Source organism: Phaethon lepturus, unplaced genomic scaffold (genome assembly GCF_000687285.1).
Source record: "Phaethon lepturus isolate BGI_N335 unplaced genomic scaffold, ASM68728v1 scaffold3421, whole genome shotgun sequence".
Taxonomy (NCBI): Eukaryota; Metazoa; Chordata; class Aves; order Phaethontiformes; family Phaethontidae; genus Phaethon; species Phaethon lepturus.
This window is the reverse complement of record NW_010515406.1, coordinates 17,269-43,704: the sequence shown is the minus strand read 5'-3', so window position 1 is coordinate 43,704 and position 26,436 is coordinate 17,269. Positions and strand designations below refer to the sequence as shown.

General features: G+C 38.8%; 1 protein-coding gene across 1 annotated transcript; it reads left to right on the top strand.

The window, feature by feature from the left end:
- Positions 1–320: 320 nt before the first annotated feature.
- LOC104627482 (disks large-associated protein 1-like) lies at positions 321–16,977 on the top strand. The gene is given in 3 exon segments (XM_010295763.1): positions 321–615; positions 618–1,249; positions 16,759–16,977. Coding segments are annotated over 3 exon segments (1,146 nt in total).
- Positions 16,978–26,436: the final 9,459 nt, after the last annotated feature.

Genomic DNA, 26,436 nt, shown 5'->3' with positions numbered 1-26,436 from the left:
TTCATATAAAAAAAAATTTCTTGCATCTGTTTTCCAGATGGTGGAAGAAGATGATGTTTCTTGTGTATTATTTAGGTATCCCTTATCACCATGTTGGACACGGGAAAGATTAAGCGATAAAAAGATTCAGAGAATGTTTATTCAAATTATTCGTACAGTTTCTTAAACAATGAATCCTAAATGTGCTCATGCTGTTCTTTCTCTTAACTTGAATGTCTTATGGCTTCTGTTGTATTTCATTCTTTTAGGCCTTTCTCTGAGATCTGCCTGTTGCACAGCCATACGTATTAGATGACTTTGGGACTTGCTTTGCATCAATGATGAAGGGATTATCTAGCAGCCGTAGTCATCATCACGGGGTTGCCTGTGACTCTCCATGTGACAGTCTGCCACACCACCCAGACAGGAAGCCATATTTGTTAAACCCAGTGGACCCCCATCCTGCAGATCACCCTTACTACACTCAAAGGAACTCTTTTCAGGCAGAGTGCATGGTGCCCTACAGTGATCAGATTGCCAGCAGCACGTTTCCCCGGAGGCATTACAATTCCCACCATGAACTCAAGGATGAGTGTGCTCTAGTTCCCCATGGAACTGCCAGTAAGACCAACCGCCTTTCCGCCACCTGCCTCTGAATCGGGATGGCTACCACACTCTGCAGTACAAGCGGACTGCCATGGAGCACCGCAGTGACAGCCCAGGGAGGATCCGACATCTGGTTCATTCTGTCCAAAAGCTCTTTACCAAGTCCCATTCCCTGGAGGGACCATCCAAGGGGAGCGTCAATGGGGGCAAAGCGAGCCCGGAGGAGTCACAGACGATGAGGTATGGGAAGCGCAGCAAGAGTAAAGAAAGGCGATCAGAAGGTAAGCCCAGATCCAACACATCAGGATGGTGGAGTTCAGATGACAACTTGGACAATGATGTTTGCATTTATCATGGTCCCAGTGGGGTCATGACCATGGGAAGATGCCCTGATCGTTCTTCTTCTCAGTACTTTATGGAAGCCTATAACACTATTAGTGAACATACTGTGAAGTCATCCAGAAGCAATAATGATGTCAAATGCTCTACCTGTGCAAACCTGCCTGTGAATTTAGACTCCCAGCTAATGAAGAAAAGCTCTTGGTCCTCTACGTTAACCGTGAGCAGAGCCCGCGAAGTTTACCAAAAAGCATCAGTTAACATGGACCAGACAGTGGTGAAGGCAGAGACGTGTCAACAGGAACGGTCATGTCAGTACCTCCAGGTACAGTTTGGAGAACTGATTGTCGTTAACTGTGCCCTGCCTTGTCTCAGGTGTTTGTGGGGGATGAAGGTTTGCTCTGGTATTTCAACTTTCCCAAGAGGTCACTGATCACCAAACAAGGGGTAATGCTGCTGAAGTTAAAAATAAATCTGCTTTTTCTGTTTTCCGCCCTGCCCCAGCATTCAGTATTTCAAAGAAACAGTTCATGTTGGAACAGGCTTAATTTTTTCATGTTGGAAAAATAAGACCTTTCTGTGTACTTTTTGAATTTATAAGGCAGTCACAGTAGGAGTATAGGGAATTTGATGTTGCAGTGCTTGCATTTAGCATTACAATGTCAATTAACTGAATGTTACCAGGATACAAATTCTTTGATTTCTGTAATTTCAAGATTTTCCCTCATTTACTGCTTATTTTATTATGAAAGCTTTTGAGACCCTTTCGAGAAACTTTGGGGTACCTTTAAGACTTTCTCCAGCAGGAAAACAACCTACTTTCGTTTTTGCCATAGAATATAATTTCTCATAACATAGTTATTGTAACGTGTCCAGATTTGTTTATCTGGCTATTCCTCGTTCTCATGGCTTTGAGTCAAAAATAAAAAATCAAAAGGTTGAAAGTATTGCTTGTTCTGATTATACATTTTAGAACTACATCACCTACTCCCTCACAAGCTGTTTGCAGTTAATACAGCGTCACTATTTTTCACCAGTATTGTATCTTTAAATGTCAAGAATCAGATGCCTGCTCTTGGAGCTATCATACTGCCAGTGAATGTTTGTGGCAGGAACATGGATCAGAAAATATTAAAACTGTTTCATTCTTAGGAGAGCTGTGGATAGCTTTTATGCACTTTAAACGAAGCACTTATGGCACATCTAAGTGTGTGTGTAAGATGGAACAACGTTGCGCAGAGAAGAGAGAAGACCATGAGGAAAAAAGAGGTTTGCTAAGACAATTTGGTTTCATTTTAATGTAGTGGGACTCTTGCCTATTTGTATAGAACCTATAGCGAGTTTTCTCATATGGGTGCTTTAATGAGACAGTCAGCTTCCAGATTCTGTTGTTTAAGTTATACGCAGAGAAAGCGTAGGACTGAGGCATCTGCATTTAAAAATTGATCTTAAAAGGTTTTATAGAATGCCATGCAGAATAATTTTGAATGCCAGCCTCTGGGATTCTGAGTTTTAAATGTAAAGAAATGGATCTGTATATTTTCTATTAATTGTTAGGAGAGCGGGGTGGGGGAGAAGGGGCAATATGAATGCTCAGTGCGTGTTTACATCTGTGTCTATGGACTGGGGAGAGACAGAGGTTTCAAAATAGCCTCAGGTTGCAACCTTTTGAGTTTTGTTTTTTTTTATTAAGTCTCTTTTGTCTGAATTTTGTGAGTGATAAGAAATTGTAACTTTAGGCTTGATTGTTGCGGTTACTTTGGACCCTGAGGTTTCTTTTGTTGATGTTCTTCTTTGCTCCTTGAATCTTCCTCACAGATTTAGATAAAATAGCTGACAACTCAGTATGTGACCAGATGGCTAGAAAAGAGTGAAAAACTGTGCCAGCATCAGATTTAAATGAACACCTCCATAGGGACTTTCAGATAATGTTTAACTGACAGGAATAGACTCTTGAAGTGGAATTAGAGGACATTATCTGTGTCTGTATGAAAATATGTCCAACAATTGTCAAGGGCAGGAATCAGAATAACTTTTAAATTATCACTTAGAATAACTGCATTCTCACTGTGTTTCCCATCATCTCTAGTAGTCTTATTTTGGTTTTCATTTCATCTCATTTCATTTCATTTCATTTTTTTGAATTGTATACTTGTTTGTAAAATCCAGAGAAATATAACTGGTTTGAAATTGTTTTTAAAGAAAAGGAATATCTTAACCAGGCTTTGATTAGTGTTGGAAATAATATTCAAATAGAAGAGGGTAGATTTAAGGAAGCAGGTCAGGATTCTTCTCTCTTGGTAGCTTATAAAGGATGACAAATGGATATAGATATTAAAAAGTCAGTCTTTATTTTGAATGCATCCCATTGCCTTTCTCTTCACTGTATCACTTATCTTTTTACACTACAAACCCTTTGGGGTTTGGACTCTGTTCCCTTTTGTGTTTCCAGTGCCCAGCACAATGGGGCGCAGAACCTAATTGAGGCCTTTTGGCTGTCCTGCAATATAAAAATATATTAGCAGCAGCAGAATATTCCTCTGTTAGTGGGCTGTAGAGGTATTCTATGTATCTGTTATTTTCATGGTGACCTTGTCATCCCTTGTACCAAAGGGATGGTGTCCTATGTTAGAACAACTAGAAATGAACTAAATTACATGAAAGCTGCAAATTCATGACAGTACTGGACAACTCTGATAATTTGATTTCATTATTATGATACTTCTTTGTTGCTTTATTTAACTCATTAAATGTTAAAGGGATGCTTTTATCAACTCACTTATAATTTAAGCAGTTGTTTATGGTCCAGGACATATACTCTCTGATCCTTGAGAGAGGCGACTCATTTGTTCATGCAAACTCTTCTTGTGATAGTATCTGAATACAATGAAGCAGTGACTTTTTTTCAACTCAGCCTACCCAGGATAATTTTCTTTATCCTGATAGATCTGAGTGTATCAGAGATCACAGATGACATTGACTTCAGATTTGCTTGTAAGGGCTTTTATCACAAAAGTATCTGGATGAATTCTCAGTGTAAGGACATGGAAATAACAAACAATTATCTCACTTGGTGTGATATTTTCCACTTCTGTGGAAGGAGTTGGCAGTAGTTCGTGTTACAGATGGGTTTATTTCTCATAATTTGGAATTTGGATCGAGTGTAGAGTCCTCCTGCACTGCACAGTCTTTCTTTATCCCACCAGGATCTGCTTCCAGCCCTGGTGCTGAGGCTCGGTGTCTGTCCTTGGAGGTCTAGGGGAGCCTTGGCTCACTGCTGTCCATCTTCAGAAAGAGATACTAGCTCCTGGAGTAGTCTAAAGACTGTCAAGCAAACCTTTTCCTCTGACCTGCATCTCAGGAATGGAATTGTATTTTTCTCTTTATTTTTCCTTTCAAGAATGAGAAGCCGGATAGTAGAAAGATAAGGTCCTTTTTTTTGAGCTGCTGTTTACTTCAGGAAAGTGCTTTTATTTGATCCAGGTTTACAGCTGGACTAATTCGAAGGAAGGTGAGAAGGAACTGTTCATGTTTTCTCAAAATTCTTTTTCAAAATGGTTTCCCTCCCTTGAGAGAATAATTTATAAAGCAGTGGACAGCCTCCACTTCTCTGGTAGCTTCTTCTCTGGAAAAATTAAAATTAAGCAAAACTATCAAAGATTAAATGTAAGCAGCAGTCTTCTTCTGCAAACAATAGGGTCTAAATACATGGGTAGATATTTTTGACACTCTTGTTTTCTATGAATTCATGATTGTTGAAGCTAATAGTGTATCAAATACACTGCAGAGTTTGTCTCTAATTATAGTTTTGCTGTTCAATATTCCCTGTAATTACTATTCCCATTGTCCTTGGTCCATTTGTTAAGAGAGAGAGAAAAATACAAAGGATGGCTTTTTTTTTTATTACTCCTCTTTTCTTCTTATGTGGGTCGGTCATATGTTTTCTTTTGACCCCAGTTGATGAGACTGAAGTCAGTCCTGACAGATACTTGGGGCTGAGGCTGGAAATTTTACTTCTGAAAACCAAAGTGCAGTAGGTCAGGGTCAACAGTGGAGTCTTCCAAACTCCAGACTTGCATCACCTGTCCTTTGACGGGAGACTGTGGGAAGTACTATAAAAAATATAAGGCAAGTTTCTAGGAGTCATAAGCATTTTCTGGTGGCAAAAGGCTCTGGTTCACACTGTGATCAGTTTCCTGTGTGAAGGGTGTCTCTAATGTGTATTTTTATATAACGTGTAGTGATAAGAAACTCACGTCGTTAGATTGACTTTCTTTCCAACCTCAGGACAAATCACTTTCACAGTTTCTTAGGAGATACTGCTCTGTCCCAGACTTTTTCTGTTGCCTGTGTCCATGAATGGCCAAATAGAGAGCATCACCCTAGGTCAGGGTGCTAATAAGGACCAGTATCTGACATATGATTTGTTAATGTCAAATTACAAAGTATTTATCCTTATGACACAGCAATTTATGCTAGGTTTGTTATACTGGGCTTATCTATGCAAGTCTATCTGCATTTTCAGTTATTGTCTTCTTTTTCCTCATTCGTGGTATTTGCATTTCTGTTGCAACTACCATATTCAAATTAATCTTTCAGTATGTTCTTGTATATATATGTAAGTTATATTTTAATATCCATTAATATTGATCTTCCATTTTTCATATGCCTGAAGACCTGCATTTTTCTCTCTTATTCCATTATAAATTGAGAATTAACGAAGCCTATACAGTTTCCACTTCAATTTTCCAGTGAGAACTAACCAGAAATACGAGGTATACGTTTCAAATCTTTTTTCTGAGCTCATATGAAACATACTTCTTGGTAAAGCTAGTGAAACAATTTGAACAATTGTGAAATAAAATGTCAAATGTGATCATGTATTCTAGGCCAGCTTCCATGTAAAGAAATTATCATAAAAACATTTGGAAGTTCTTAAATGTTCATAAATTTTAAAATAAACTGGTATCTAAGAACATGAAAACTGAAAAAATATCATTCACAGAAAGCTAATTTGTTTCAGCTTTTAAATTGCTGTAAGCTGGGGAATATGAATAAAGAATAAAGATAGGGAATTTGTGGGCACTTGGAAAACATAAATAAAGAAAAAAAATAGCTTATTTACAAAAAATGTAGTAATAACAAATAATTCAGTTGAACCTACATCTCGGTTATTTAGCCTCCCTGCAAAACCTGCCCAAGAGGTCTTTGCTATATTAAGGTAAATATGTAGGACAGTATTTCAGTACAGCCATCCTCCTCATCTTTGAAGCCCTTTAATTTACCTTAAAAAAAAGAAATTGTCAGCTGAGTTGGTGAAAATGATCTTGCCACATATTTCAGCTTAACAACTGCTGTGTTCTCATTCATTAAATTAAAATCTGGACTCATCTTTGGTGTCTGAGTGCTGCAGTAATGGGGGCCACCTAAGAATTAAGAAAGCTGTTCTACAGCAATGTCAGTACTTCACATTTAGCTGCAGTTTTATCTGCCCATGTTCCTTAGGTAGTAATTTTCTATCCTTTAGTATTAGCACCATTCTATAACTTCTTAGTATTGAATATACTGGCACTAATCTTATTTTTTCTAGATTAACTGAAGAATTTCTGTTCGTTCTGTTAACATCTCTACTTTCTAATAGTGCCTCCATTAATGAAAGTAATTCTGACAGCTGGATCCCTGTTTTGTGTTGCTAGCATACCGTATATAGAATTTAACAGCCTACTTGGGTGACTCTATGTTACACATACTGTTATGTCAGAAATGTTTATGAAAATTATGGCTGCACGTAATAGCCAGCGTTTGGTAGCTATTTCAGTTCCTTTTGATATAAACATGGGTACGATTTGATTCAGTCCTGGATATGACTCCTTTTTGTAGCCTTAAATATTCTAATCTGATTATTTTCAGTAATTTCACTGAAAAGAAATTAACAAAACCAAAATCTTCAAGACAAATCCAGTCCAGCAAAGGGGATCATTTCAATCTGCATTTAAGTTTGAAATCCCTAACTTTTATTGTGGAGACATGCAAAGTAGGTGGGAAAAAAACACCGAGCAGTGGGTGATATGTTTTCCTTAATCAGCGCAAAATAATAAGGAATATTTCCCCTACATCCAGTTATTGTTTATTTGTTTCAAGAATGGAATTTGTAGTACTGATCTTGCATGGACAATAATGCAGTGCCAGGAGAGTGGTTTGAGCTGGGGGCAGCTGGCCACAGGTTCTCTTCTGCCTTATAAATGCTCTTGCTCTGTGCTTGTCACACGGCTGAGCTTCTGTCACTAGTGAATTAAGCAAGAAGAACATGAATCTGTTGTGCATTGTTTGTCCTGTCATTCCCACCCTGAGCCTGTGCAATGGACTTCCTTGTTTGTGTAGAGAGCAAAGAGATGATGTGACTTTGTATTTCTCTCACCAAAGGCTAAGCAATGTGCCATGCCGTCGGATGAAGCACTGTGACAGTTCTGATGGGCCAGGGCTCCCAGAGGTGTTCCTTGAATTGTCTCTAAGACCCTTTTATGCAAATAAGATTTTGTCTAATTTTGCTTTTGACATAACACCAGCCTGCTAGTCACTTTGTTAGGAAATCTTTGAGATATTCTGCACTCCGGCAATTCGGTTGCCAGCAGATGAGAGTAAAGACCACGACCTTGATTTCATATCCAGTGGGACGCTACTGTAGAGCAGAGGTGACAGTCTGGAGTCACTGAGAAGACACACTACGATGTTCTGAAACCAGGAGAGTTCCTTAGACCTGAATGAAGGCTTCCTATGCAGGTATATTTCATTACTGTAATCCAAAAGAAAGCATTGTGAAAGTTTCGGTGAAGCCTGTCCACTGTCACCACTGTCTGTCATACTAAAATGTGACAGAAGCTAATAGCCAGCTGGGGATGGGAGCTTAACTGCATTACTTACAGTTGCTGCCTGCGAGAGCGCAATATTAGCAAAACAGCAGAGATTATCCAGTTTCAGTCAGCCAACAGAAACAGCATAAGGCTGTTTCTCAAAATGGTCTCCCCACCACATCTGTTTTCTTCCAAGGGTACAGATTCAGCCACATGTTCTCCATTCATGAGCCAGTTGCCTGCTGGCTGCTTGATAGTGGGCCTGTGATCGTGTGTACTGAAAGAAAGGTAAAATGGCAACTCATTTAGCAGTATTGGCATTTGATGCCAACGAGTCACTCTGTGCAGGTGCTGAAGTGATTAGGGGATGAACCAATTCACCCCAAAAGAAGGTATCTAGCAGTGCAAGAACATCTCTCCATTACTGGTCATTGAAAGTGTCCTTTCAAGGAGTGGTATTCATGTTAACAATCATACTGTAGGTTCCTGTTGTCCTTACTTGGGCAAGGAGCCATGTATCATTATAGCCAACTGCACTGAAAGCTTCAAGGGTATTGAGAAAGATGAGAATGAATGTCTGCCCTCTGCCAGACAGAGGATATCATCCATGAATATCACTGAAGCAGTTTTAGTTTGAGGTCCTGGCCGAGAGTCCTGCTATATGACCTTCAGTTTTGTTTCCTTCAGCTAATAGATGTGGCTGCTGCTGTTTGGCTTCCTTTCTGCAGAATGTGTTTGGAGGTGGCAAACTTGCAAGGCCCTGGGCTGGAATCGTATCCACGTGGCCGTCTTCATGGTTGGTTGGATTTTTATGCGTAAAACAGGAGGAGAAAATTTACTTGGAATCAGTGGTGGTTTTGTGTAGGAGACACACGTTTCCCTTCATAAAACAGGATGTGAACCAGATTGGCAAGCTAATGGTTGAGGCACATTTTGATGAATGAAAATTATAAACTGGAGTGGTGCTTGAAGAATTTTGTCTATTGTCTTATTCTATGAGGATTCATACCATTTAGAAGACTTTCCAAAGTACTGTTATGTGAAGGAAGATTGCAGTTCTTCACACTGCTTGTTTAGGTTTGATGCAAGGTGTGGGCGCTTAGGGTTGAGGAAGTGATGTTCTTTCTCGGACAGGGTCTTTGGCTTGGCTCTTCATGTAAACAAATATGAAGATAAGTCGGCTAAATTAAATGAATTTATAACAGAACCTGATTGCTGAAATAGTACAAGCTGAAGCAAGCGTTGCGTGCGAATACTAAGATTGTTTGTCCTAAATGCAAACAACCTTCCTATCTGCCATTTTGAAAACTCTTGAAGTGTATTAAACATATGTTGTTCTTTAAGCTTTCTAAGGTGCCCTTTTTGATTTTGGGGTTTTTTTGGTGTACTTCAATGGTTTTTAACACATGCAGTTTGACAGAATGAAATGCTACTCATCTTTATTGGTCTGATTAATTCAATATTCATGAGTGCTAGGAATAGGCTTAGTAAGTGGAAGATGGCAATTGAAACTTCCTTAACAGCACGCAGAAGAGGCATAATAACGGCTAAGAAAACCAAATTGCATGGGTTTGAAAATCTCTGCTGAGCAGTCATTAAGCATTGTTCTTCAGTTGTGTGATTTCATTTCATTAAGTATTTGCATACTAATAGAAAGCTAAAGTTACAAGTCTACTGCTGTGAGCGATGGTTAGCCACTCCTTCCAGTCCTTGTGTTTACTTCTGTAGTCATCCACATTGCTTTGGCAAAGCACAGGGAGAAGCTTTAATGATTTTAGCTGCAATAAACCAAATCAAACTAGAGATCAATAATGAACTTAATTTGCTATAGAGACAGTCTGTTTGCTATTTCATCCAGTAAGGTAAGTTAATAACAATTTGGGGCAAAAAGGAAGGAAATTAGATATTCTAATTGTATTGTTTAGAAATTGAATAAAAAATGTTTTCTTTACCTTTGTCCTTACATGCTGGGTTTATTTCACATACCAATATGTGTGAGCTTTTGAAATGAATGTTTGAAAATTGGGGGGCCAGTATACCTGTTTGCTTAGTTTCTTTATTTGTGGACCTAGACTATCTATTAGAAGAATCCAGTTCCTTTATATCAAAAAATGCATTAAAGGAATTGACCAGTCAGTGCAGCCTAGCTAATGACAAAGTGTGAACACTTCCAGAGCAACATAAATTTAGTTAAAAATCAGGACAGGTAATCTATACACTAAATGAAGCTGAATCCAGGTAAGATGTTGGCTAGTAGCAGTATGTTATCTGTATAGTCTGTTCTGCTTACAAAAGAATCTTATGTCTGCCATTTAATCAGAAGAAAGAAACTATAGTCAGGTTTAGCTTTCATACTTGTAACAAACATTTTATTTCTAGGTGTATGCTGAAGTCTTAAGTTTCACTAAGCTGCTTAGCTCAGAGGCCTTTGCTGAATATTTTCTGTGTATTTTCAAGTAATAATGGTGTTCTGTTTCACTGGGCTTTTTGTATAAGTAAAGTGCACTCTTGATTTTTAGGCTTTTAAAGAAAGAATTGTACATGATCTTAAAGATCTTTTGCAGAATGAAATGTTTCAAATATCTTTATTACCTCAATAGTGTGAATAATGATAGTTTTATTTTAACAGAAACAATTACGTTGGTTGTTAGATCTGAGTTTAGCTGTTCCCCCTTTTTCATAAGAGTAAAAACAATCATGCAAGTGATGTTCCTGCTTCATATCTGTTACTGAAAAAATGGAATTGCCAAGGTAATTAGGTAATACAATTTTCTTAAAAGCGTGAAACAGCTTTATCTCAGGTATGTCAATCTTAATGTCATTAATCCTCTAAGGCAGCAGATATCGTGCATATGCACTTGCGTGCAGTGTAGTATGTGACCTTGCAAGACATAATATTGGCCATTCAAACAAAGTAAGAGCCTGTGGGAAAATTTGTGCAGACCTTTTGACTGAAAAAAATAAAAGAGCTGGAGGTTCACACAGACACTTTTCCCAGCATTTTGCCAGATCAACAGAAGGAAACATACTACAGAATGTTTAGTACCATATGTATAGAAAGAGAATGCAGGAAATAATATGATCGTTTTTATTTTCCCAATTTGTAGTTTTGAGAGGGCTTTATGTTTTATTTTCCCATTACATGAAACACCTCACTGTGATAGTAAATTGCATTGTCTGCTAGGAGCTGTTGCAACCATTCTTTTTAGGCACCGAAGAAAGCACTCTGAAAATCAGGTCATTTCTTTTAGTCAGTATTGCTTGAGGTATTTGAATCCAAGCACAGAAATATTAAAATGTTGACATTATTTTATCTGCCTGTATTTTCTAAACAGCAAAATAGGTACAATGAGAGGAAATGCTGAGCTTTCAGGGTCATTCGTCCTACTCAAGTAATACACAGACATTGCTCTGAGATCCTTTGATAAAAACTATTACAACTGTTAATAGTTAAAGCAAAAGTCTACTACTTCTAAGTGTTTCTTTACCCTGCAAGTTACACAATGTCTCACTGCTTTCTCCTACTCCCACTTCTGAAATCAGGGTTTCTCACTCTTGTGAAACTGAAATAAGATAAAGGGGGACTGCACCCAAATTTCTTTCACTAATATTATCTTAAATATTAAAAACTTACTGAAAAGAAAACAGAAGAAAAACAAAAAAAGAAAACTACTCAGCCATAAATATCTGCAAGAAACCTGGGCATGCTGTTTAACTAAAATAGCTTTTTAATCAAATATCCATTATATTCTTCTACCGCAGCTTTGTCTAGGCAGGCAAGATAGTTTGCACAAACACTCTGACTTCCTCAATGTGTTAACTGAAATTACAGGCATATCTGGGATGAGATTTTAGGCTGTTCTCTAAATCGGGATGTTTTTTCTAACCATGGCCATCCTTTTCTCTTTGGCACATGCAGAGTTTACCCTTAAACCCGTAATATGGTAGTGGAACTTGGGTTGCATTTGTGTCATTTCCTTTGGTTTTGCTCATGCAAAGAACTTCCCGTACACAAACCAGCCAGTGGGTTTGTGGCACTCCCTGAGACTGCTTTGCCCCTGGACCCTGTATGAACAGCTCAGCTTTCTTTTCCTGCAACTGGAGTGTTTAAAAGGTGGGAGAGCTACTAAAAGGGTAGCGTGCTGTTTTTCTGTGGTTGCTCACTTCACTGAGTGAGCAGAGCTCAAACTGGAAACTTCCTCCCGATCACCTCGTACAAATGGCGCTGCTAGAGCAATGCTTTCAAAGCTCATCATGGTACACGGTGTTTGCATGTGTAAATAGGAAGTTTTCTGGTAGGTTCATTGCAACCAGCTTTCAAAACTTGCCCTATCATATCTAAATAATTTTGAGAAGCTTTGGGATAAAAGGTACTGTACTTATGTATGGGGTTTTTGATAACAGAACTCAAGAATTTCAGAGTTATGGCCCACAGCAACTGTAGCTCATCACTTTTATTGCACCTATATGTTACAGCATTAAATTTAACAGTATGTCTATTATTTAATAAAGCTACAAGTGTTCAGCTTGCCTGAATTATGGGTGCTGTATGAGCATTATAACTTTAACTCCCCTGACTTTTTCTCAGTTAAAGACACCAACCTTAACATTATACTACCATATTTTATTTAGTGCATTACAGATTAATTCACTAATTTATTTTAATGAGAAAAGGCACAGATCTTTAACGAAAGCACAATGAATAAAATATTAAACAGATTAAAGTGCATGTCCTCTGAGAATTTACAGATTCTCTACATACTCTAACTTAGATATCTCATATCTTCCTGAAAACTGATTGGAAGTACACTGTTATAGGTTTTAAACTTCTGACTGAAGTCTGAGCATGTCATCAAAATGTCAGCAGAGCTTGATTTTACTAAGCCCATGTTAACTTCTTTTTTGTACATGAGTGCTTTGAAAAGTCACGGTTTTACAGTTGACAGGCAGGAGCTGTAGGTTCCAAAATGTATGTGAGAGGTGTTATGAATAGAGATTGTATTTTTGTTGTTTGATGATGCTGTAGGCCTAGAAGCAATGCAAGAGTCAGACCTGAAAAAAAAACAAACACATTATTCTCTCTCTGTGTCGTAAGTGGCTGGTGGAGGAGTGTGAAATGTTCCATGCTCTTCTATGTCAAGAATCAGAATCAAAACTGCTACCAACTACTATGTGAATTTGTACTTTACCAACTTACACACACCAGAAAAGCACATTACCAGCTTTCCAGATCTGGAGTATAGGCATAAATTTAAAAGCCACAAAACTGAAACATTGCACACTTTTTCTTTTTTTTTTGGATGTGGAAACTTATCAGTGCCGTATATTCAATCCTGTTTCTCCAGTGGGTTCTGTTAATACTTGGCACTCTCAGTCTATAATACTCCAGTTCTTAGTAGAGTCTTCCCTTTTTCTAGAGGGATATTTTAAGTGGTTTTAAGTGTATTTATTCAATTATTTCCTATAGATACTCAATTCTGCATGCCATTGTTCAGTAAGAAAACTGGACTTTGAACTCCTCCTGCTTTAAGTAACTTATATTCTTGAAGCCCAGGCAAATATCAAAAAAGAAAAAAAAGAAAACAAAAACAAAGGAAATAGAAACAGCAACAAAGTTCGTGTGCTGCTGGAAGAATGTTTCACAGGAGGAGTTACCAGAGTCATTAACTAAAGGATATTTAAAGAAAATATGGGATTTTACTTTAAAAAGGCAAAAGGAAAGAATTGGTTAAATAAAACAAGGAGCAGCTGAGAAGGAAGTCAGAGTACTGAGAAAGAAGACCGAGTCATAAGAAGAAATGTTGCTAAAGATACAAACTAGAGTACCTTTCCAGGATTAAATATTGAGTCCTCTGAGGAAAATATCAAAGCTCCAAGTGAGTTTATCGAGGCCAGACTTGAACAAGAGAGATCTGTGAGAAAAGAGAGAGCTTAGATTGAGCACAGGAGGAAAGAAGGACTTGTTTGAGCCTGGAAGTTCAAGGGAGGACGCAAATCATGACATCAGTAGCAGGGAAAGAAGAGTCAGTGAAGGAAGAAAGTTGGCAAGGTTTTGGTCTTGAAATCAGTGGGAAACAAAGCAATGGCGTGGCTTATGAATAGTTTGGTTAATTAATTAGAACTAGTAATAAGCCCATGAATGCTTAGGACCATTAAATATCTTTATTCCTTTGTACAGCACAGTGGTTTTGGATTGCAATCTATAGCAGCATAGATTGATAAAATGCCCTAAAACTTTGACCTTCATTGAGAGAAACATTTGAAAGGACTTGTAACTTTTGGATTTAGGCTTATGTTTTTTAGTGGGAATCAACATCTAAGCTGTTAAAAAACAGTCCAGCGTTTCAGTTTTGGTTGTCTAAACAAGCTGGAATGTAAATGCTGTGGCTGAATTTTGGGAAGCAATGGATACACAAGATACTCAGCAGACGTTAAATATTGTTGAAGAACAAACTTTCCATAGAAAAGAGACACTCAGTGATTATCCTGGTAAATGTTAGTATTCATAAGCTGTAGAACAAATTTTAGCAGGCCAGATTTGAGACTGCTTGTTTAATATGCGTTTCCAAGGGGAAATAAGGGTTTCCAAGCATTTTGGCTATAGTTTGCTTTATAGAGTTGATTTGCTACTATAGAGTTGATTTACAGAAAAGTAGCAAACTAAATATTTACAACTACTTTTATTTAAATCTAACACAAAATATGTTTTACTAAAAAGCCATTTTCCAGTTTCACCTTCACTATAAAAATAGAGTTTCTGAAAAATAACTTCAGGACAACTCCTTCAAGGACCCTGCTCCACTGCATGCTATTTCTGCTGTTACAGGAAAGAGTAGGGTGTTGGTTTACAATGGTTAGAAGCCCAAAGAGCAGAGGAATGGAGAGGATGGTTGGGCAAGAGCATCGTGGTCTTGGACTGTCCTCTGCTATGTCCCAAAATCATCTTTTCGTCTTGAGGGCACACACAGGGCATGTGCAGGATAACAAAGGGATCAGGCCCAGCCAGCATGGGTTCATGAAAGGCAGGTCCTGCTTGACCAACCTGATCTTGTTCTTCGACCAGGTGACCCACCTAGTGGATGAGGGGAAGGCTGTGGATGTTGTCTGCCTCTACTTTGGTAAAGCCTTTGACACTGCCTCCCGCAGCATTCTCCTGGAGAAACTGGCAGCTTGTGGCTTAGACAGGTTTACTCTTTGCTGGGTAAAGAACTGGCTGGATGGCCGAGCCCAGAGAGTCGTGGTGATTGGAGTTAAATCCAGTTGGTGGCTGCTCACAAGTGGTGTTCCCCAGGGCTCGGTTCTGGGGCCAGTTCTGTTTAATGTCTTTATCAATGACATGGAATCAAATGCACCCTCAGCAAGTTTGCAGACAACACCAAGTTGAGCAGGAGTACTGATCTGCTTGAGTGAAGGAAGGCTCTGCAGAGGGATCTGAACAGGCTGGGTAAATGGGCTGAGGCCAACTGTATGAAATTCAACAAGGCCAAATGCCAGGTCCTGCACTTGGGTCACAGCAACCCTATGCAACACTACAGGCTTGGGCAGGAGTGGCTGGAGAGCTGCCCAGCAGAGAAGGGCCTGGGGTCATTTGTCAACAGCCATCTGAACATGAGCCAGCAGTGTGCTCAGGTGGCCAAGAAGGTCAACAGCATCCTAGCCTGTATCAGAAATAGTGTGGCCAGCAGGAGTAGGGAAGTGATCATCCCCCTGTACTTGGTCCTGTGTTCGGTTTTGGGCCCCTCACTACAAGAAGGACGTTGAGGTGCTGGAACGTGTCCAGAGAAGGGCAACGAAGCTGGACAGTGAAGGGTCTAGAGCACAAGTGTTATGAGAAGCAGCTGAGGGAACTGGGGTTGTTCAGTCTGGAGAAGAGGAGGCTGAGGGGAGACCTCATCACTCTCTACAACTACCTGAAAGGGGGTTGTGGTGAGGTGGGTGTTGGTCTCTTCTCCAAAGTAAATAGTGATAGAACAAGAGGAAATAGCCTCAAGTTGCACCAGGGAGGTTTAGACTAGCTATTAGGAAAAATTTCTTTACTGAGAAGTCAAGCATTGGAACAGGCTGCCCAGGAAGGTGGTGGAGATCATCACATCACTGGAAATATTAAAAAAATGTGTGGACATGGCACTTCAGGACATGGTTTAGGGGGCATGGTGGTGTAGCATTGATGGTTGGACTTGATGATCTTCAAGGTCTTTTCCAACCTTAATGATTCTATGACTCTGTGAAAATCTCATGAATGCACATTCCTGGTGTTCCAGGTTTCCAATGCAAAGAATGGGCAGCACTTACTTCAGATCAAGAGAAATAATGCACATCAACAAGAAGAAAAAGAAGTGAATAAAGAGTTGTATGACTCAGACACTTAGACTAACATCATTCAAAAGGAGCATCCCTGCAAGCTGGCGGGTGTTCAGTTGCACTAATTATGCTACAGAAGCAAAAGTAGTATAATTTCACACTTGTAAACCTGCTTTTTTGATGACTAGTACATAGCTCCACTAATTTAAAATATATCTTGAACCAAAATCATTCTGGTGATTGTAGCCATGCACACTCAGTCTGAAAATACTGTGATTTAGGGATTCATATTTCATCTTTTCTGCCTCCTCAAAGGTGTTCAATATGTTGTCCTGAACCAAGAGTACCCTGATCTCATTTGTAAATGTCTTGAATAAAAACAGTAGTCACAAAAAAAACAGATTTATTCAGCCCAGTATTAGACCCACCTGAGCATGTTTGCTTGAAACTTCCCAGATGACTAGTGGAAAATAACAACCAACTCCAGAGGTGCTTGTGACTATGCAGGGGGAGAAGTGGGCCTCCACTGCAAACAGCAATGCACAGTCAAATGGTATTGAGGATGAGTCCTTGGCCATGAGAGTTTTTGTTACAGCTCTGTTGTGGCTTAGTATGGTCAAATCTTGCTGTGCAATTACATCAGGGAAAAGTGTACTTAAGGGAATTGTGTTTATCACTTCAGGTTCCTCAAGATGAATGGACTGGATACACTCCACGAGGGAAAGATGATGAGATACCCTGCCGACGAATGCGTAGTGGCAGTTACATCAAAGCCATGGGGGATGATGACAGTGGAGACTCAGACACAAGTCCGAAGCCATCTCCAAAGATCGCTGCACGGAGAGAGAGCTATCTCAAGGCCACCCAGCCGTCCCTTACAGAGCTCACCACCCTCAAGTAAGTCAGTGTTACACTACATCATAGAGAGCTCTCCATTAAGATACACATTTTCTGTTCTTATTTGATCCTACACTTTACTTCTAGGTATCATTTAAGGAAAGTATTTTTAAAAGTGTGTTTGGTCATGCATATTTTTGTTTTGTTTTTTTCTGAACAAGGGTAGATTTGGGTATGTATTTCAATGTTATTCTGCAAAGGGACCCTACTGCCTGAGCTTTGAATTCACAAAGTATTTCAACCTGTTAGCGTTAAGTGAGTATTCAGGTATGTACAATAGGTTTGTTCTTTAAATACTTTTCCTGAATTATAGCTTTGGCCTGCGGAATCTTTATGTAATTGTGTATTTATATAAATTCAACATGTGAAATTAGCCCTAAGCTAGTCTTTGCAACTCATCAGAGAGCATATGACATTCAATTAAAAAGAACAATGACTGTCTGAAAATAGACAAATCCATGGTTTCTGCTTTTTAGTTCACTCAGAATTGCACTGGGTTTTTGTGGAGAAATATAATCAAAAAATAATATTTTTTTAGCTATTTATGAAAGCTCTAGTCAACAGGAATGATAACTTCATGTTTTTTTAATGTCATTTTGTATTTTTGTTTATTTGGGCCCTTTAAAAGAGCCCAAATTCTCATGAAAATGGACAATTTTGGTCTTAGTGTTTTATTTTAAATGATTCTAAAATGGAGAGGTCCCCTAAAGCAAGAAAATAAATTATATCCATAAAAGAAAACAGTGTGGATTTTAATCAATAATTGTTTCTGTCTGTCTTCTCCAAGATTCATAGCTATAATAGTGAATCATAGTTCACTGAACCAAAAATAACCTAATTTTAGTATAACTTGCCTAAGGCTGTTGCTTTAAAATGGAAAAAAAAAGAGCTGTATCTCTTCTAATATCCATGATTAGTGACAAAAAACTCCTTCTGCATTTCCCTCATTAATTTCCACTCCTTCCTTGGCCTCCTCTACCCCATTTTTTTCCCAGAGACCTTATCTGATAAATAGATTTTAAAGAAAAGTGTTTGATCCTTGTTAAGAATGTCATGCATGACATCAGTGATGAATAGACCAGATGACAAAAACATGCTTATAGCAGCTCCCCATAGCAGCCTGCCTGACTTTGTCTCATGGGAAGCCAGGAATTGCTTCTGCTCTGTCTTTCCATTAGTGTCCAAAGGAGAAAGCCGTCTCATTTCCTGCAGGGATTTTCATAAGTTCACTGGCACTTGCTCAAGGGATCCAGTGATTCCTCTCATCATCCAGCAGAGTTTACCACATCCTTTCCTGAGCCAAAACTCCTCCTCTGAGATCAGTTATTGCAACCTCTGCGAGGTGAACATAAATGTTACGTACCACCACAACCTCCATAAAGCCATGCTATTAGGCACAGAGCTTATTCTTTATGAATCTTTAGAAACATATGTTCCGTTGTTCTGTAATATATATGTGAAGTATAGTGCATCACAGTGAGTGTATTTGCTCTTGGTCATTTCTGTTCTCTGTAGATATGAGATTTGCAAAAGAATATGGAATTATTAAAAAGTCCTGAATGTCACTGTTCACCCACAGAGGATGGTAGATCGGAGGTGCTAGGCAGCAGAAGCTTTTGGGTTTAGCTTTGAAGTCATTGTAATTCAGCAAAGCACTTGTACAAATAGTTCATTTCACATATGTTTTTTAATCCCTTTCTATTCGGAAAAGCTTTTAGGAATGTGCTTAATTTTAAGCTGCGCTCTGTAAAATTCATGTAAGCTTAGGAGCTATGGAGAAGTAGGATGTAAATCACAGGGTAGAAGGAGGAAGAGGAAAATGGTAAACGGTAGTAAAACAAAGAGGAGGGCAAAATATTAAAGAACTTTTCCTTTTTCAATGACTTTTCAGCATAAATTGGGATGAAGTACAATTATTTCTTTTAATCTATGATGATACTTTATAGAAATATCTCTTCCTGGGAAACCTTTCCACTTTCAGAGGCAAATTGTATAATACATAATTATGCATTGCTTTTATTCCTTTCTGATGAGCATGATAATTTGGGGTTTTTTTGTGAGAACTAGCCAAGTGCTTGCTCTGGGAATTGAAGTCTTCTGTTAAGCTAGGTCATTTTTGCAGACTTCTTCACACTTTCTTAGTAGCATGACTTGACCTTGACCATGACATTTCTTGTTCATCCCAGGGCTACCCTGATTACTCTGAGAGTTGTGATAGAGTTTTGCTGGCATGTCAGCCAGAGACTAAATTAGGGCCCCTAACTCACTGAATATAGGTCATCAAGCAATTGTGTAATGTGTGATAACAAGTTATTTCCTTGGCTTACTGTTGACTTGAGTTCAATTTGCACCTGAATAAGAGCTTTATGGAAATGATCCAAAAGCCACTCTAGTCAGCACGCAGCTTTTTACTGACACTAGTGGACTTTCTAGCTGACCTTGCACGACATTATTAACGCCTTAAAGCTGAGTGGTATTTCACTCCTTTAATTATGTTTTTTCTGTCAGTGAAGAAGGCGGCACCTTGTGAACGCAATGTTTCTACAGTGGGATTTTGCACTTCTCTCTGCTACTCTCTTTCTCTGTTTTCTGTATGCAGTCTCTAGTTGGCTTCACTTTCATCTTTGGCAGAGCAAACAACTCAAAAACATGTTCCCTTTTGCTTTCACTGTTGTTTTTGAAGAGGTTTTTCATCTTGTGGGACTTTTCTTCTCTGAGTACTTTGTCTAATATTGGTGTCACAACCCACGCTGTTCCTCCCACCTACCTACCTACCATTGCTCATGTGCCCACTCTTCTAAGAAAGGGTTTTCATTATTACCAGTGTTTCTTTTTATATAAGGAGTAACTTTTGAGCAGCATAACTGTGTCATATCTCCTTTACGTAATAAAAATTTATTTTCCTGTTTTTGCTGAGGTTTTTTTCTTGTTCTACCTTACAATCTCCCTCCTACAATATTCCTCCTATGCCATGGTTTCCATGTGGTTACAACACATGTGTCAAATGCTGTGGCACCATTCTGAATAAAGCACAGCTTGCTGTGATCTTGAAATGCACACCTCCGCTGCTGCACTCTCATTATCCTACCAGGAAGTAAGTAGCTTTTTCTCTCTGTCTTTGCTGGCAGTATCCTCTTGGAGTTTAATCCTTCACAGTCTAGATAAACTGATCCGGCTCAAAAAAAGTGGCATTTTCTTGCCAATTCCTGAAAAGTGGCAAAAGTTTATCTTGCACTTGTAACCAGATGGAAGATGGACTGGTTCGCTAACTTCTAAAGAAGGTGCAGGCAACAGATAACTGACATTTCTATTACAGCTGAGCTTGATTCAGGACATATTCCTTCACTATCTCGATGTATCCTGGTTATGTTTAGCCTCATTTTTGTTGGGAGAAAAGTATGCAATTACATTGTCTACTCACATGCCAACCTGTCACTTCCACCTCCCAGTAACTATTGAATCCTTTGGCCAACTTCAACCAAGTTTGCTAGAGAGACCGAAGTCTGCAAGACATGAAGTTCCAGCAAAGTTTATGAAGATCTGTAGCTGGATAGGGCAGAGAAAGATCAGCAGCCGTCCCTTACGATCTCTTGAAGGAGTCTGGGCAAAGTAGCTGGTGAGTCAGGACAAGACATAATTTGATGGCAGCACTTTCCTAGCCTAAAAGATGAAGAATGAAAGATGGAGAGAAGGAGAGAAGCCTAAAAGATGGAAAGGACTGGAAAACTCTGTTGAGGACAAGAGGTCTAAGAGATGGATCCTGTTACCACAGTTTTTCTACTTCATTCTGCCCATTTCCTCTTCTCCACTGCACGCACACTCACTGCTTAAAATATGGGTTCAGATTTCACTTCCTAACTCAAATTGCTGCTACTGCAGGGACTTCAGCCACTTGAGTCTTCTGCATTTCTTTTTTTTTATTATTTTTTCTAAAATACTACAGTACTTAATGGTAATACATTTGTGGACATTTTGCATGGATTTTGGGTTATATACAGTTGCAGAATTGTTCCTTTGAACTCATATTTGATCATACAAACTTTTTTCTGAGACAAGTTGTACTCTCTGATCACCAGATTTTTGATAATTTCAATGATCTTGATACTTTAGAGATGCATTTGTAGAACTGATGTAAAAAGGAGAGCAGGAAGAACATAAATGTTTTTTTTCTTAACAAATCAAGGTATTTTAATAGGCACATCGTGTTTTTCCAGTCAGCTGTGACTTGGAGAAACACAACTATAAACACTACAAACACTTTTTAATGGGCAGCAAATTACACCACTGATGATAAAAAGAGTATGTGAGCATACAAGCAAAAAGCATTAGGCTTTTCTCCTTTTTATCCCATAGTAAAGAATTCATCTGTATAACTTCCATCATAACTGTATCTTCCTGTGATTACTACATAGATGAGTGATACTTAGAATAAACCAAACAATTCCTAACTTTAAACTTTATCAGAGACATTGCCAAAATAATATCTATCTCAAAATATGTGCATGTTATTTGTGTATACCCAGGCTTGTATTTTTTATGTGCTAATAGCATAAGTACTTTCTACTTGCATGTTTATAGGAATCTGAAAATAAAATTGTTTTGTAAAACCTCTGTGCCATTTTTCGTAATATCCTATAGAATAACAGTAAATGATCAGGCTCAATTAAGAGGCAGAATCTGGTAGAAAACTTAATAACAGTGACAAAAGCAAGAAGAAAGAGGTAGATCTTATTTATACATCCTGAATTCCAACTTTTCATCACCTGTCTGACAACTGATCAGGTCAATTTCTGGAGGACAAGTCTTCAAGCTAGGGTCAACCTATATTACAAATCAAATCTTGACAGAGTCCCAGGACCAGCTTTGCTGGGATGACTTGAAAAAAGAAATCCAACCACCCCATTGTTACATAGTATAAGACATTTTGGATAGAAAATCCTCTGATCCTTGTAAAAGTCAGAGAAATTACGATCAAAATAGTTTTATAATCTGCAAAACTCCCAAATAATTTTTACTGGTGGTAATTTGTGGTCATCAGGGGGAAGGTGATATGCACACATGGGCACATCCATATAGACCGATGGGAAGATAAAGTGCATCATTTGCACTGAGTGAATTAATGGTGAAGTTGCATAATATCTTTTTACAAACATGATGCTAGGACTGATGTGAATGAAAGGATGAGTGAAAGTCCAAAAGTTTTTTACACTAAAGACACAGCAAATTAAATGTTGCATGGCAAGGATGTTGTTAAATGTTACGCGCAAAGCTGGAGGTCATTATAGCTTTCATTTTCCTATAGTGATGCAACACGTGTTTGTGTACGTAGATATCTTCATGGCTTCTCAACCTGAAATATGCAGCTCGCAGAAAACTGTAGAACAATATAAACTCTGGAGATGGTTCTCCCACTTTCTCAGCTTTTCTAAAATGCTGCTTTTGGGAGGTGTCTGTACTGAGGGAAATGGTAAGAGATATTAAGGATATTTGTAACCTGACACACTGGCTAGGCTGTTCTGGCATTTGAGCAAACTGCAGCTGATGTCCTTACGCTGGACTTCTCCATACAGTGTAGCATACATCTTTAGGTATGAAAACCTTCTTGGTCTTAGGAATGAGGTCCTATTTACTTCAAGGTGTTTCTATATTACTGTAACATGCTCCATATCCCCAGAAAAAGGTGTCATATAAACAAAAGCATACTTTTTTTTTTTTTTTAAATGAAAGTGTTGTCCTCATTCTGCTAAAATTAATGAAAATGTCCCATTAACTTAATTGGCCCAGATCACAGATGGGGGAAGGGAGAGCGAAAATATAAGGTGATGTAATACCTCATCTTCCTTATGGTGAATATTTTTAGACACATGCAGGGAAGCTTGTTAATTTTCTTTCTTGTTGAGTGACTTTGAATTAGGGAAAATTACTTTCCTAATTAGTACAAAAGGAATAAGTGTGATTAATCTTTTATTTGTGTTTTACAGTATGTTTCCAGTACAGTGTGTTTCATTGTTTCATGTTGCAGTCTCTTTCATTTTCATCAAACCTTTAGCTAGTGAAAGAATTCGTTCCATTTTCCTTGTGGTATGTTTTGTTTGTTTGCTTGAAGGAGGAGTTTTTCGGATTTCCCACAAAAGAATCTGGAGAAACTCCATGAGCTTTGGACATGCAGCTGAAGGAATAGTATTCTGGAACTATTGTTGGCCTAGGTAGTAACTTTCCCAGCCCGCAGCCACCAATCCCTGGTATATTACTTAACTTTTTATTCATATTATTGCAATCCCTTCTATCTTGTCTCTGAAAGCTAGGGAGAAGCTGTTTGAAAGGTTTCTCATTTTTCAGGCTCACGTGTCAGGCATGATTAAGTTCAGTGAATAATTTATAAGTCAGAAGAAAATTTGAAAGGCAAGACAATAAAAAAATATATTTATTTTGATGGAGTAGATGGGCATACCTCTGGAGCTAATGGTTTCCTTATGGCAGCTGACATCTGGCTTGTGTACATGATGTTTAAGGAGCAGTGGATATTGATTTCTTGAAGGAACTTAGAGTTTGGAGCGTTTGACGAACAGTTGCAGCTTTCCACTGGTGGACATATAAAGCATGTTTGGTCAGTTAATGCTTAATCAGTGATAACTGATGGGCATGTGAGAAATCTTGTGCCCCATGGCAGCTTCCCTTCTGGGCTTTGTGTCCCCGCACACAAAGGTATGAATGCTTTTACAGCAGAGAAATGAACCCACCCGTCTCTCTGTGGGGACAGGGCATTCCTCCAGTTCACTGCATAGTACATCGGTGGGATGGGCACTCCTCCTCTCTGCTTCTCTGATGATCCTCACCAGTTTATCTTGCAATGAAACTGAGATGCCCTAGCTGTGACAGTCTCGCTGCTAGCAGGCATTGCTTATCCCATCATAAAATTTACCCTTGTGTCAATCCACACCTAGCTCCATATGCCCTGTTATGTCAGTATTGTCACATTTCTATAAATAATGCTATTTCTTGTTTCTCTAAGATGAGAAGTCAAAATTCTGTTGTAATCTGAGACCTATACTACAGTTGTATTTTTACCTTGTAAAAATATATACTCACTTGTAGTTTTACCTTTACTTGCTGAACTTTGAGGCAATGAAACAGCTACAAGTAACTTACATAAGAATAAACATCATCCCAAAAAAAAGCCTTTAACTTTGCTAGTCAAAGTGTGATATTTTGGCGATACTGGAGAAGAATTTTGGAAGTCAATAATTTGCTAAAGAAAAGCTGCAACTTCGCTTAGATGATTGCCTCACTTGCAGAAGTGAAAATCCTTGTCCTGTATCTAGTCATCTGGCTCAACTTTGCACAAGATTTAGCTTTATGTTAGACATAGCTATAGATGAAAGTAAGGACTTCCAACTTTCTAGCTTCCCTCAGTTAAATCCTGTAAACATTTATTCATTTTAGACCAAATGGTGAATTCAAGCCCATCCCATTATCTGTTTTAAAAAACAAGGTCTATTGCTGTACTTTATGGATCAAATGGGCCCTTCTAGGGCTTGCTTTAAAACACAATTATAATCACTGAACCAAGATGTGTTTTTCAGACATCTCTTTCAGGGTATAGCTTTTACATAGCCAACTTGCACGTTTGTGTGCAAAACTGGTCTTGTTTATTTTTAGCCCTACTTCTGCCCACCTACTTAACAGGCTGCCTCAGAAAGGAAGTTAATAACGTCCAGTGGGGACAGGAGAAGAAATATTGCCTTAGACTGCAAAGACATACACAAGCTGTATGTTAGGAAAATTTTCCTAATGATGATGCTAGTTAAGCGCGGGAGTGGATTGCCAAGAGAAATCACTTCACTGGACATTTTCAAGAAGAGGCTAGAAAATGTCTGTCAGGACAAATTTAGGTATTGCTGATCCTGCTTTAGGGTAGGAGGAGGGACCAAATGACCTCTTGAAGACCCTCCCAGAACTATCTTTTATAATTCTCAGTCTGCCTTTCTTAGGCTATTGAATATACCCACTATTACTGTTCTAAGTTCCTTTTCTTAACTTATCTTTTAAATATAAAAGTAAAATTCTCATCAGGACCAAATTATTCCTGAAGGCCTGCTGTTGAATAGTAAATATAGATATCCCACCCACAGCAGTGCTGCATAATTCTTTCATGTATTTTAAATGTTACCTCATTGCTAGTGCTTTGAAATTATGTTCCGACTGCTGTCAGCCATACCATGCTTGACTCTCGGTATGTGATCTTGTACTGTCTGGTTTAGTTTGCTAGGGCTGGCTCAGCTGATGTATTAAATCTGCCTTGCAGAAAATTCACAGGCATAAAGAGAGCTGTGCGTTTGCACAAAATTCAGTCTGGATTCCTTCATGTCCAACATAACAAGACAAACAAACAGGCAACAATAATTAAGTTAATAATCCATAATAATTTTCTGTTCTGATCAGCTAGAAGTGCAGTATTCTTTCACTGTGAAATGCTGGAGCCCTTTTAGATTAAATATGGAAAAAGTTAAAATAGTGTATTTTGCTTTAGTTTTAATGTGAAATTACAAAACAAACAGTGTTTCTGCAGACATGCTTTGGGATCTTCTGTTAATTTGTTAGGGTGAGAGAGAGAGACATGAAAGTTAGTAATTGTTCTGCCCTTCCAAATGAAAGATACTATTAATATCTAAGTCATGTTGATGCCCAGTTATTTGTTCCCTGCATTTTCTTGTGTTTGTATTACTGCTAAGACGGAGTAGCTTTCAACTTATTTTAGTAATTCTCTGCTGGTTTGGGTGCATTTTGGGGTGAAGGTTAGGGCAAAAGCAAAGAAAGTATGGCTCCGGTAGCCGAGGTGTTGAAGCGGGGCAGCATCAAATACCACTCTGCGCCCAGTGGCACAAGTGAATGGAAGTTCATCTGAAGAGACTTGACTTAACTTTTTAAAATCTCCTCTCCTCCTAATGAAGTTATAAACCCTTTCAGGTGGGGAGGAATTAGGGAAAATCCTTAAAGACTTTCTTGCATTGTGCCTGCTTTCTTCTTGTCTAGAAAACCATCATACGATCCCTGCTCATGTTATGTGCTGGTGTGAAAAAAATGTTTTTGTTGAAAGCACCTTTGCAGCAGCTGCTGAGTTCCTGTGAGAGATTTCTGCCGTGGCATCTGTAGCCGAGTTCCACCCATTCCCCTCCCGAAAGGCTGTGCTACCTGAGCAGCCTGCATCCCAGCCGCCCAGCAGCTTTACCTGCAGCAAGCCCAGGGACCGCAGAAAGCACTAACTGGTTTTGTCATCCCCGAATGCCAACAGCCACAGCCAGAGCACCCAAATCCTTCCCTTTATTTAAGTGACGCCAGTGTAGCAGCCGTGCTCGGGTTGTGTCTGTGCAGCTCTGCGCTGTGACAGTGATGTATCATGCTGAAGGCAAGCTCAGGAGCTTTCAGGACTAGTATATAAATCTCTCCTGGTTTATATCTGACA